Source organism: Polypterus senegalus, chromosome 3, assembly GCF_016835505.1.
Source record: "Polypterus senegalus isolate Bchr_013 chromosome 3, ASM1683550v1, whole genome shotgun sequence".
Taxonomy (NCBI): Eukaryota; Metazoa; Chordata; class Cladistia; order Polypteriformes; family Polypteridae; genus Polypterus; species Polypterus senegalus.
The window spans coordinates 187,766,966-187,780,648 of NC_053156.1; the positions used below are offsets into that span (position 1 = coordinate 187,766,966).

General features: G+C 35.3%; 1 protein-coding gene across 3 annotated transcripts in view; it reads right to left on the reverse strand.

Moving 5' to 3' along the window:
• The window catches only part of LOC120525748 (microtubule-associated protein RP/EB family member 3-like), a 242,037-nt gene that overhangs the window by 24,910 nt on the left and 203,444 nt on the right, over positions 1-13,683 (reverse strand). For all 3 annotated transcript variants that reach the window (XM_039748317.1, XM_039748315.1, XM_039748316.1), the window contains 2 exons: positions 11,615-11,760; positions 9,730-9,886 (listed from right to left, as the gene is read on the reverse strand). In XM_039748317.1, coding sequence (XP_039604251.1) covers positions 9,730-9,886; positions 11,615-11,760 — 303 coding nt within the window. The remainder of the gene's footprint in view (positions 1-9,729; positions 9,887-11,614; positions 11,761-13,683) is intronic.

Consider the following 13,683-nt stretch of genomic DNA (forward strand, 5'->3'; position numbering starts at 1 on the left):
TTGGGTAGTGGTTCATCCTCCTCTGTTTGTGCCATTTTGGAAGGATTTTTTTCACTATGCCAGTGACTGCATACTCAAAATAGCAGTAGAATCAGCAGTAACTGACTCAGATTCTGACATGTACAAGAATGATCCCTATGACAGAATTACTTTCTCTCTAGGTTCTCTTCCAGTCTTACATGCAGTGCCCCTGGCATCGGGAGCTGCATCCTCATTCTTGAAAAGAAGAAGGATGAAAATGAAAAAATAATTGAAAATTATCAAGTAATTGTTTACAGTACATACTGAATCAAAATGTATAATTCATAGAGATTATGAAATTAACACTAGAATTACCAAAGCTTACGAAAAAAACTTGTAAATCCAGCCCACCTTAAATCTGCTTGCACCTCTCCGTCAGTGTCTTTTGTCTTGTAAATGTGTTGATAAGCCCAAGCAGCAAGCAGCCTACTATCCCATCCTCCCACCACCGCAGAAAGTGCAAAAACCTCTCCCAACTGAAGCCTTGTTTATCAGGGTGTCAGGTACCTAGAGTTGTATAGGCTAAAAAATATATTGTTATTTGGAACAGATGCATTTCAAGTGTGTTCCGTGTCTACAAAGATCTATGTAAGTGTAGGATGATAGGAAATGCAAGAAATGTTGAACACATACCTAAAAGACAAACTTTCATGTTTTAGTACTAAAGACAAAATTTTGACATGAAGTGTATAATGTGTGAATACTGAAGTCCAAATATCAAATAAGCACTTTAAGAAAAAGGTACAAATAAAACAGAACAAGTGCACTTTTATTCAAGACTATAACCAAAGAAAAAGAAATCAGGTTAGAGTGGCTGGCTGCTTGTTGTGATTTCTCTGGTAGTACAGCGGTAAGAATTGCTGACTCCTATTCAAAAGGTCACCAGTTTGAGCCTCCCCACTTCTCAAAATAGTCGTTTTGAGTAGTAAGCAGCTCTTATTGTTACTATTATGCTATAAAAACAAACATTTGATTTGAGTCTGTACCAGCCAGTGAAAATGTGTGGTACTTGTAAAGGTTAGCCTTTTTTTTTGGTTTTATTCTCTCAGTTGTGCTCACGCTTGCCCCGATCTGACACTGTTAATTTTCAAATAAAGATGTGCTATAACAGAAGTGAACTCGGATGAGGACGAGGGATGTACACTGGAGAAAGAGAACAGAAGCACCCCCCACTCCTCACAACAAAAGTCCACTCACATATAAAGAACAATGCAGCTGCAACAAGCATAAAGGCAAAAGATGGCGCCGTTTGGATGCAGCAAGAGGTCAGTCATCATCCTGCCAATCAGTCTTCCCCACACCTGTCCTCCAATGAAGCAGCACAGCTTACAGAGCTTTCCGATGTATTGTGCAAAGTCCTGTTTTTAATTATGTTTTGTGATGGTCTTTACATAAGAAACATGTACATGTTACTTATGTAAAAGCCAGATCAAATGTTATTTACCTTGATTTATAAGCTTTAGAGCACCTGTCTAATTAGACCGCTAGGGCCACATAACAATTAACTTTAATGATGAAAAATATATATTTTTTAAAATTTTTTGTACAAGATATACATATTTATAATTTCACAAAGAAATTGTGTTTTAGGTAACCGCCTTAGTGAATATAAATGCATTTCATACCCAAACTGGTGCAGATGGTAAATCAAAGCTTGTGAGTACATCAATGTCAAAAAATGACATTACTTGGATGTTTGTGCCCTGTGATGTGTATGGTGGGGTTGGTTGGGGGGTTTTCAGTTGGGATCGTGAACGCGGCTGAGAGAATAACAGAATAAAAAAAAAAAGCTAACCTTTACAAGTATCATAAATTACACCTGCTGTTACAGACTGGAATCAAATGTATGTTTTTATTTTAAAGTAGTAAGAATACGTACAGCTCACTTTTCAAAACGGCCTCATCTGGAATTGAACCTGTAAAGTTCAGACTACCAGTCAAGAGCTGATACCGTTGCGCCACCACAGCGCTCTTAGCAAGTGCGTGTCAATATCGCATTCTAACGCGGGTTGTTTTTCTGTAGTTATATTTTTGAATAAAAGCACACTTGTTCTATTATATTTGTACTTTTTGTGAAACTGTTTCTTTGATATTTGGACTTCAGGCTTCACACATTATAAAGTTCATGTCTACATTGTGTCAATTATGACTAAAACATGAAAAACGTTTCTTTAACGATGTGTGTACATAGATCTATGTAGGCACAGAACACACATGAAATGCAAGTAACGATATAGTATTTATGAAAGGTGTCATTCTGCTTGACTTCTCACTCTATACAACTCCAAGCAACTGACACGCAGGTAAACAGACTTGAACTAAGAAAACTGTGCGCCGGTGAGAGATGTGATAGTAGGCTGCTTGCTGTTTGCTGCTTAGCCACAAATTTAGAAGACAAAAGACGTGACGGAGAGGTGTGAGGCGTTTTAAGGTGGGACGGATCCACAAGTTTTTTTGTAGGCTCTGGTAATTCTAGTGTTAATATCCATTACATTTCTTGCATATTGCTATAGCACAATGTTTCCCAAACTTTGAGGTTTGGCACTCTTTTTTTAATTCCATGGACCCTCTATATATGCCTTGTTCATACTAGTACCAATAATTGGCATTCAGTATATTGACTTTACATGTTAACAAAAACATGGTTCTTTTAATTTATTCTAAACTACGTTTAATTTATTTATTTACCATTAATGGGATGTATGGGCTGTCCATTTAATAGTCTTAAACTGTTCTCAATAAAAAATTCTATGACTGCACTATGATTTGATTTTAGTACAGCAAGTGCTGAAAAACACTCCCACAGAGGTATTTGGTTGGGAATGGCTGTGGGAACTTAATGTTTGAATGCTCTGGATATTCAAATGTAAATTAAACCAAAAGTCTGCCAGCGGTTTGTGTTGAAGAAGTTTTTATGTATCCATTAATGGCAATCTCTATCAAGTTCTAAGTGGAAGACAAAGAATGGGAGCGCTGGTGCAACAATTAAAAGGATTGTATATCCAACACTCTGCACTGTAAATTCTAGAAAAGTACTCTAATAACTGCATGGCCAGATGTGTGAGATGCTCTTTGATACCTTGTTGGACACAGTTCGCCAGGTCAAGTTGATTTGCAGAAAAAAAATGTCTAAAAGGAACACAAAACCTGCATTTTGCTCTCAACTAGACATTAAGACCAAAATACAAGCTTTTTATTCTTTCCCTTAATTTTATCATGCATACTAAATATACTGCTGGTTAAACCCTAGAGGCCAATATTTAAATTATTTAACTGAGAAAAAAATGTCAGAAAGGTAACTTAATCGTATGAGCAAATCGCTGTCATGTATATAGTCTGAAAGGAGGAACGGATAATCATAAAGAAGCAATTTAACCTCATCTCATAACTCCAAAAATTACTCAACACTTTACCTTGCAACAGCCAACACACTTCAGTGTGAAGTAGCAAGCTTGTAGATATCACTTTGCATTTGGTTTCACAAAGATAAAAATATTCTCAAATTTAATGGTCTTGCTTTAATAAAATTAACAATCTCGACACCACTGTCCAACACTTCTTTTAGACTGGCTGGCATGTGTTTTATAACAAGAGCCTTCCTATATATGTTACAGGGTCCAAGTTGCATCAGGAGTCACTACAACACTATGACTTCCAGTCATTCATTTGGTACCATCAGTATAAATGCCAACACATTTGGCCCAGATAAGTCCATGCACACTAAAAAAATTGTCAAGCTCATCAAAAACATCTTCTCTTGTCATTCAAGTTAGGCATAGCTAGCAAAATAAAAAAAATATCCTCTTTAATTGTACTCCATAACAATACCTGATATATACAGTGCATCCGGAAAGTATTCACAGCACATCACTTTTTCCACATTTTGTTATGTTACACCCTTATTCCAAAATGGATTAAATTCATTTTTTTCCTCAGAATTCTACACACAACACCCCATAATGACAATGTGAAAAAAGTTTACTTGAGGTTTTTGCAAATTTATTAAAAGTAAAAAAACTGAGAAATCACATGTACATAAGTATTCACAGCCTTTGCTCAATACTTTGTTGATACAGCTTTGGCAGCAATTACAGCCTCAAGTCTTTTTGAATATGATGCCACAAGCTTGGCACACCTATCCTTGGCCAGTTTCGCCCATTCCTCTTTGCAGCACCTCTCAAGCTCCATCAGGTTGGATGGGAAGCGTCGGTGCACAGCCATTTTAAGATCTCTCCAGAGATGTTCAATCGGATTCAAGTCTGGGCTCTGGCTGGGCCACTCAAGGACATTCACAGAGTTGTCCTGAAGCCACTCCTTTGATATCTTGGCTGTGTGCTTAGGATCGTTGTCCTGCTGAAAGATGAACCGTCGCCCCAGTCTGAGATCAAGAGTGCTCTGGAGCAGGTTTTCATCCAGGATGTCTCTGTACATTGCTGCAGTCATCTTTCCCTTTATCCTGACTAGTCTCCCAGTTCCTGCCGCTGAAAAACATCCCCACAGCATGATGCTGCCACCACCATGCTTCACTGTAGGGATGGTATTGGCCTGGTGATGAGCGGTGCCTGGTTTTCTCCAAACGTGACACCTGGCATTCACACCAAAGAGTTCAATCCTTGTCTCATCAGACCAGAGAATTTTGTTTCTCATGGTCTGAGAGTCATTCAGGTGCCTTTTGGCAAACTCCAGGTGGGTTGCCATGTGCCTTTTACTAAGGAGTGGCTTCCGTCTGGCCACTCTAACATACAGGCCTGATTGGTGGATTGCTGCAGAGATGGTTGTCCTTCTCGAAGGTTCTCCACTCTCCACAGAGGACCTCTGGAGCTCTGACAGAGTGACCATTGGGTTCTTGGTCACCTCCCTGACTAAGGCCCTTCTCCCCCGATCACTCAGTTTAGATGGTCAGCCAGCTCTAGGAAGAGTCCTGGTGGTTTTGAACTTCTTCCACTTACGGATGATGGAGGCCACTGTGCTCAACGGGACCTTCAAAGCAGCAGAAATTTTTCTGTAACCTTCCCCAGATTTGTGCCTCAAGACAATCCTGTCTCGGAGGTCTACAGACAATTCCTTTGACTTCATGCTTGGTTTGTGCTCTGACATGAATTGTCAACTGTGGGACCTTATATAGACAGGTGTGTGCCTTTCCAAATCATGTCCAATCATGGCAAAGGCTGTGAATACTTATGTACATGTGATTTCTCAGTTTTTTTTTATGTTTAATAAATTTGCAAAAATCTCAAATAAACATTTTTCTTCATGTTGTTATTATGGGGTGTTGTGTGTAGAATTCTGAGGAAAAAAATGAATTTAATCCATTTTGGAATAAGGGTGTAACAAAATGTGGAAAAAGTGATGCGCTGTGAATACTTTCCGGATGCACTGTATAAGTAATTAGGCCAAATTTGCTATGTCAGTAGATTCATTTGTAAAAAAAAAAATCACTGTTCTTTTTGTGCTGCACTAACTGTGCTAGGATGTCATGTGCCATGTCACCAATGCGTCAGAAGACTGTATTGTTTGATAATGGCACCATTTGTGTTGCTCATTTTGCCTATTCTCCAACCATTACAGCCCTGTCAGCTGCAGTTGGAAGTATTATCACTAGAATTACTAAAGCCTACTAAAAAACTTGAAATCTCGGCCCACCTTAAATCCCTGCACACCTCTCCATCAGAGTTTTTTGTTTTATAAATGTGTTGATCAGCACATGCAGCAAGCAGCCTGCTGTCCCTTCCCCGCCTTGATGGAAATCAACTCTCCCAGCCCAAACCAAGGCTCCTTATCTGCGTGTAAGGTTCCTGGAGTTGTATAGGGTAAATAATACAGTATATTGTTATTTGGAATACATGTATTTCATGTGTGTTCGGCGTCTAGAAAGATCTGGGTAACTGTAGGATGAAAGAAAATGTGAGGCAAGAAATGCTGAACACATATATAAAGCTGAAACTTTTTCCATGTTATACTAATAATGATGTGAAGTGTATAATGTGTAAAGACTTTAGTCCAAATATTAAATAAACATGTGCACTTTTACTAAAGAATATGACCAAAGAAAATAAAATCATTAGATTTATATGTTGCAGTCAATGAGTTAAGAATTTTTTGTTATTCAGTTTTATTCTTAAATAAAAGCACACTTGTTTCGTTATACCTTTTTATGTGTTTATTTTATATTCCAGTAACCACTTGAATAAGATCGAATCCGTCTCTGTCTCTCTTGTGTATGCACGTCATTATTTGAAAATGCTATGCCATTTGAACATAAATTGTCATTTAAACATTTTTTTTTCAATGTTGCCTGTACTCCGTTCTGTCTGCATTTTCAGTATCACGCACCATAACGCGGAGTACAGGCAAGATCGAAAAAAAAAAAAATGTTCAAATGGCTGACCTATTTTTTTTCAACAGAAAAACTTTCTACCTACAGTAACTTAAAAAAACAAAATACACATGGAAAATAACTTAACTGTACACATAAGAAATGAGCCAATGAGACGTTTTTATTGAAAAGTGGATATTTAACTGTGATCCCAATTCATTATGAAACCTGAAGTGATGTTACTGCATGTTAAATTATATGTTTATATTTTATAGCTCCCTGTAATTCTATTGTGTCTGTCATAGTTCAAAGCATTGCAAGCAAACGTACAATGTTGCAAATTAGGAAGCTCTTTTGGATGGGACGTCAGCGTGGTGACATATAAAAGCATTTTTTAATCTGAACTATCATTAAGTTTGATTCTCTGAAGTTTCATGTAGACATACATACTTAATAAAGGTTCCTTGAATATCCCCTTTTAGAGTATCTGTACTTTGCTTGAGTGGGGTGTCCTCTGCCTGTCTGTGATCTCTTTCTGTTTATAAAAAAGGCTTTTCACACTCAGTTATGTCTTGGATCTTTTGCTTGCTTAACCTGTTGGACTAGTTTGGTGATAAGGGAGTACACAATACACTGTATAGAAAGGTAAACTAAGATATTATCCTCATTGACCTGGATAAACTTAAAAAAAGGTCTATTTGGCCTTCCACTTACACTAAGAAATGCTTTTGACCACTGACAACATATCCAAAGTGTATAAATTTGAAAACACTGTGCCTCACATAGCAGTGTGAATAGGAAAACAGAGGTTGGTGATATCTTTACTGTGCTGATTGTACTTTCCTAACTTCTCTGGTGTAAAAGGCATTTACTACAACAATCCCAAGAAGTGTTCCCAGTGTGCAGAGCAGTTCATCTATAACAAATCCATAAAAATGGAGTGCACATGGAGGTTCAAATCCCAAAGAATAAATAAAATCAAAAGCTTTAAAAAATCATAGTTTAAAACACAGTCAGGATCTGTCTCAGTCAAAACTTGCACTCCAGTGCATTTATCCAATTCTGCATTTCTGCAACTCACCTCAAGAGGTATTTTCACCTACAGAGGATGGCCTCCAGCAAGTTTGGTCAACCCCTTTACTGGCTCGTGCCCCACCACCATCCCTCGTCATCTGTGGCCAGCTCACGGGCCCTGCTACCACCTCACATTGCTGTTGCTTAGTGTACATGGGACCCTCTTGGAGCAGATGGGTGTCACTGCTCCACTTAGATATTGAGCAGGGTGAGAACCAACACCTGGAGCTTCACAGCTCTTCACAGGTCATCTTCACTATTACACCTACTCCACTGCAATCCTGACTTTACTTTTCATACATATAAAATTTTTGACAAAGAAATCATATTCTTTTCCAGCACTGTCTCTTTGTAAATTGCTTCAATCTAAGATGCAAATGATATCTAAGTATGTTTGTGTGTATTTAAATGTATCTATCATTGTCTGTTTACTTGCTTACCTTTTACCATTTTCATGTATTTATTCATTGTATTTTTGTGCTAAAGAATAGGTATAGCTGTGCCAATGACTGGGGTGGAGCTTTGTAACATGTTCCACCCTTTTTTGTGTCCTTGAGCAAACAGAATGGGTGCCAGCACTGGTGCACAATAATGACAGACATGCATATTATATACATATTTCTGGTAAGTTGAATATTGCTACTTTACAGTTCCAGACTGATTTCTGGGGCTTACATTAGAGAGGGTTAATATTGTACACTTTTGTCTGCTTCTCCAGTTGTCTATTCAAGAAATACTAACAGTCTAGTTGGGCAGGACCTTGATTTCATAAACCCATGCTGTTACATATTATATTATTTTAATATAAACAGCATTCTAATTTATTTCTGACTATAGTTTCGATACTTCTCCATGGGACACAAGTAACACTTGCTTTCAACTGCAGCTTTCTTTGATGAACTTCTCCAGTTTCTGGTGACTAGTGAAATGTGCATTATAGAAGTTTAAAAATAATGTTTTTAATTTCCTTTAACAGGCCTGGGGGTTTTATTAGCCTTTAAACATCTCAGGGTTGTGAAGCAGATCTGACTGTTCTGTTTTAAAATGTCAAAGCAGTGGGCTTTATTTTTACTTTTGCCAGAAGCAATCCATTTATTTTTTCTTTTCCTAATTCTTGGGTAAAATTCTTATTGAATTAATTTGTTATTTAGATCTCAGTTTTCTCAGATGTCTCTGTGCATCTTTGAGGGTTCTTAAACATACAGATATATATTTTTTTTAACTGGAGCAGTACTTGAAAAATTGGTTGCTTTTTGCACTGGCTTCAGCTTAATTCCTTTTTCCATTTCCTTTACACCTTTTGAATTATTTTTATCCCTTTATGTAGTTTGTGGAATTTCAAAGTATGAATTATCTGACTTTTTATAAAGTGTTTTCAATATAATATTTACTGTTAAAGCAATTAGTGAGAAGACAGAAAATTCTCATAAGGTATCAGGCACTGAGAGAAAAACACAAAGAGGATTAGATAGCAACTGCCCCTTTCCACAGGGCAAATGAAGGAAAAGCAACCTAGGAGGGTACCTGAACTTCCTGAAGTGAAAGTATTATCAAAGACCCAGTAAAACTTCCTTCAGGTGTATAGGTGAGACAGAACAGTGTCTAATCAACCTAAGACAAGTATCCAGGAAACTGTCTTGAATACTTTATCTTTTAAAGGACTCAAGGGTGTAGGAACACTAAGAAAGCATTCTATCTTGGTGGTCCTGTAGTTTCTACGGAGCCTGCTAAATCAAGGAAATGGGCATTTACAGTAATATTTGCATTTGAATACCCCAACAATGCTTTTTAAAACATATGAAGTATGAATAAAACATACATAAGAAAAATAGCTGTAGAGTATTTAAGCAATTTGGAAAAGGAATGAGTGTGTCTCTCAAAGGAAAAGCTAGAGAATGTTCTTTTACTAGTGCAGGATTTAGATTGTATGGCTGGAGAAAATAATTCAAATTTACAAAATCACAATGACTCTCTTGGGAAGGAAAAATGTTGATTTAGTTGAGGAAGCAAAAATCATTAAAAATGTATATGCATTTTGCACTTAGATACTGTCATAAAAAATGTAATTTTAATTTAGGAAGAAATAATATCTATTTATTTGACTTGCTCTAAGAGACATTCAAACAATTGTGTCTGTTACAATGCTTTAGATATCTACATAGAAACCTACACATTTGTTTACAACTTTAACAGGCAATATAATTTAAATAAAGTTCTAAATTATACACAGTTTTAATAATTTGTATTAAAATTATGTATGTACAGAAATAATGATAATGTTAAAATGAAATACTTGTAATTTCTGAAAATATGCTTACCAGGATTGTGTGGAGCTGCTACTTCTTGACCCTGTCGAGCAAGTAATGGGTCATAGTCTTTGCCATCATAATTTGCATCAAATAACTTTTTAAACCACTGAACAAATTCAAAGTTGTCTTGGAATTTACCTTTCACCAATTTTTCAACAGGGATAATCTGGGTTAAAATAGAAAGGTCATGAATGAGTTCTCAAAATCCCCTTTAAATTATATACTATTAGTTAATCTTAAAATAATCTTTAGTCTGGTTCTTGTCAATTAATAGCACAATTCATCTAATAAGGTCACAGATAATGAATCCTCAAAACAAAGAATATGAAAAAACTTACAGAATTAATTTTCATTACTTTTCACCAAAAAAAAAAACACACACACACAATAGCCATGAGCTCAGAAAACTAACACATAAAAAACAGTTCATGCAACTTGCATTATTAAATCTATTTAAACATAATATATCACATTATAAATGAACTTTGAAATATATATATACAAGACTTTTTATACTGCGAGACGACGTGATCTTTTGAAAAGAGACACTTTCACGTCCCGCAAGACAAGACTTTGTGCCAAGAGATTTAACCACGCCAGGGGACAGAAATAAAAGACAAAGAGTTGATGACAAAGTAAAACGTCATAAAGAATTCAAAAACACTGGCGCGATACAAATGCAGAGCAGGTTAGAGATAATGGAACTACGAAAATTCTAAAGTCTCAAAAAAAATTGACAGTAAAGATCGCATTAGAGCAAACAATTAGAAATTATTACTCAGTGAAAAACAGAGAAAAGAGATTGAATATATTGTTTGGATTTAAACTATAATTCAGAGACTTGTAGATCGTCTAATTCATGTTCCCATCAGGGAAAGTAATGTTTCATCCCAGTAAAGAGGCTTATCAGTGAGAATTAAAATATTTGTTGTTTGGTGAAAGTGAAATATATATATATATATATATATATAGTTGCACACAAATGCTTAGGGAGTGTCTAAAATATGTAAGCAACTATTTCAAGATATAACAGTTGACCACACAGGATGGTTTAAAGCAATTACTAAAAACATCTCCTCTCTTTCCTGCAGATCAAAGGGCAAGTCCTGAGAGAAACCATAATGTCACTTCTGTTATGACCTCGGAGCAATTTAACCCACGTAGGCACCAGAAGTTGGAACTAATTTGGACCTCACTCACTTAGTATTTAAGAACTCTGTGGCAGAGAAGCCTTTGGTTACTACGACTTGCAAGAAACCGAGACAACCTTATTCCCCATTTTGTTTTGACCTCATTTACTAAACTGGGTACCCAGTTGGTCCTTGACTCTTTATGATTTTTACAAAATTACTATATATACGTATATATACATACAACCACATATATAACAATACATATAATACATGTATAAACATTTAAAAATTTTTGCATTAGTAAGTCTATTTAAACATAATATAACACATTATAAATTTTGCAAACACACACACATTATTAAATATTATTTTAAAATGTGCAAAATGGTAATGGCGCACACTCACTCAATTGTCATGTGCTGCCACTTTGTAAAGGGTGTACTTTATTACCACCAGCTAGTTCATCCCCAGTTTCTTAATATTAAATAAAGCAAAACTTTATTAAAAATTTGCTTTACCTACTTGCATTGATTGCCTTGAGTATGTCAGAGACCTACTGTCAAAATAACTACAAAATGATTTATATTTATATTATACTAAATACAGTATTTAATTTTGCAAACTCATTTGTGAATATTAGGATACAAATAAACTTCTTACAGAGAGTGTCGTTTATTAAGCTAAAGCACCAGACATATTTTTATTCACCATTTATAGTTTATTTAATAGACAAGAAATAAAATAAAAGGCAATTCACATACTTTATCAACACTCATTTTCTTAAAAGCTGCCTGTAGTACTTTAAAGTTATGTATGTACTCATGTTCAAGTTTAGCTTGGAATTTGACTTTCTTCAGGTGTACACAACCAGGAAAAAGCATGTCCATAAACTGGCAGTAAGCAGCTCCTGTTTAAAACAAAGGAATTAAATTGATAACAGTTTTATTTTTCCAATATGTAACAAGCTTAAATCACAACAAAATTTTGTTAAAAATTAAAAGAAACCTTTAGGTATGCCACTAAATAAAAGCTGCAGTATTACTACATGATAAATACTAGTACTTTTTTAGATAATATTCTTTTTAGAACTAACTTTCACATTCCATCTGGGTGAAGCAACACATAAACTGGTTTAATTGAGATTACACATAAAAAGGCTAATAAGGTGACCACCTTTATTCATGTGTCTACTTCTAATGTTAATGTCGAGTATAGAGGTACATCAACATATCTTCATATTTTCATTCTTTGACACATGCTCCAACTTCTTCCCCATCAGAGATGCTACATTTAATATCACAAGAAACAAATTTTACTACCAAGGTGTATTAGGTCTACTTCTGTCCCACACATCTCACATACTCTCAAACAGGCTATTTATAGTAACTAGTCCAAAAAGACAGAACCTTAAAGACAAGGTTTGATTATATTTGCAGAGAACTATCATGGGATTCTATTTTAAGATTCCTCTTTGTCTGCTTCTTGCCTTTGGACAAGTTTGCCACTGGTAGTGCAAAATTCCAGCAGCATAGCTCTAAAGATCACTGACACACACAACTCCTCCATTATGAAGTTACAGTCTTGGGAATTAAACAGTGACTAAAATGTCATTTTTAATCATTTCTAAATTTCTGAAAAATACTTGAAGATGTGTGGTGAAGGTAATGGTAAAATATGTGTGCCTTGATTGCTCATAATTGCAAGTTCCTTATAACATATATTACAAAGACATATACAGCATCTGCATAAGTGTGGACTTAAAGGGTTATCATGTCCTATTGCTGGGAACTATTTCTTGATGCAAAGTTTAGTGCTCTTGGTACAATATATGTTTTTCAGTTTACGATGTTGTGATGAATGCAGTGTGCCAGGATTACTTATAGAAGAATGCCCTACACATGAGAAAATTTAACAGATTTTCAAAATTTCTGTTGTTGTGAATATTTTACTATACAGAAATAGCCAAGAAAAATGCACACTACAACATTATGTGCCTTGCCATCAAATGTGACCAAAAGGTGGTGCTCCTGATTTATCATTTGTTAGTGATATGAATGCTTCATTTAACTTCTCACTGTACATATTTAAATCAATGAATTAGGGGGCTTTATGTCTACTAGATTTTTTAGTCTTAAAAAGAAATTATGTTTACTATAAACAAAATCAATAATAACAAAGTCAAAACAATTTATACATGAAACTGAATTATAACAATGTGAGTTACAAAATATGTAATTAATAACAATTTCAAACTGATTATATTTTGAAATTTGGTTTGGTGTACATGACCTATGACTGTATTCAGAACCTTCACGCTCATAACAAAAAAAACTTTTTAAACAGATCTCCATCATCTTTTTTATGGGATCCAACTCGTCAAACATTGATGGGCAAGAATGATAGGCTATAATGTAAACAACAATAATAACATTAAGCCTTATACTGAAGTAGCATAGGAAACACAGATATGGCAAAGTTAAAATTAAATAATCTAAATAAATAGTCTAAATAATCTAAACATCAACAAGACTGCTATTTTAGGCTCTAAATGCATTGATAAAGGTTGTTCAATTTAAACTACAATCATCTCTTAAATGGGCATTTATTAGTGCTCGCATTAAAACCTGGAAAAAACTGTCCTCCAACACCTATGTCTTATTGATGGTGACACTCTTTATATTCTATCCTGGCATGACTTGTTGGTCTATTGTGCTTTGATTGGATGGGGATAGTTTGTTCTTTACATACATTGCTGAGTTTAGAGTAAACACAAATCAGAAATTAATGTGATTTCATTGAATTATGTAATAATATTAAGCCCATCAGTTTA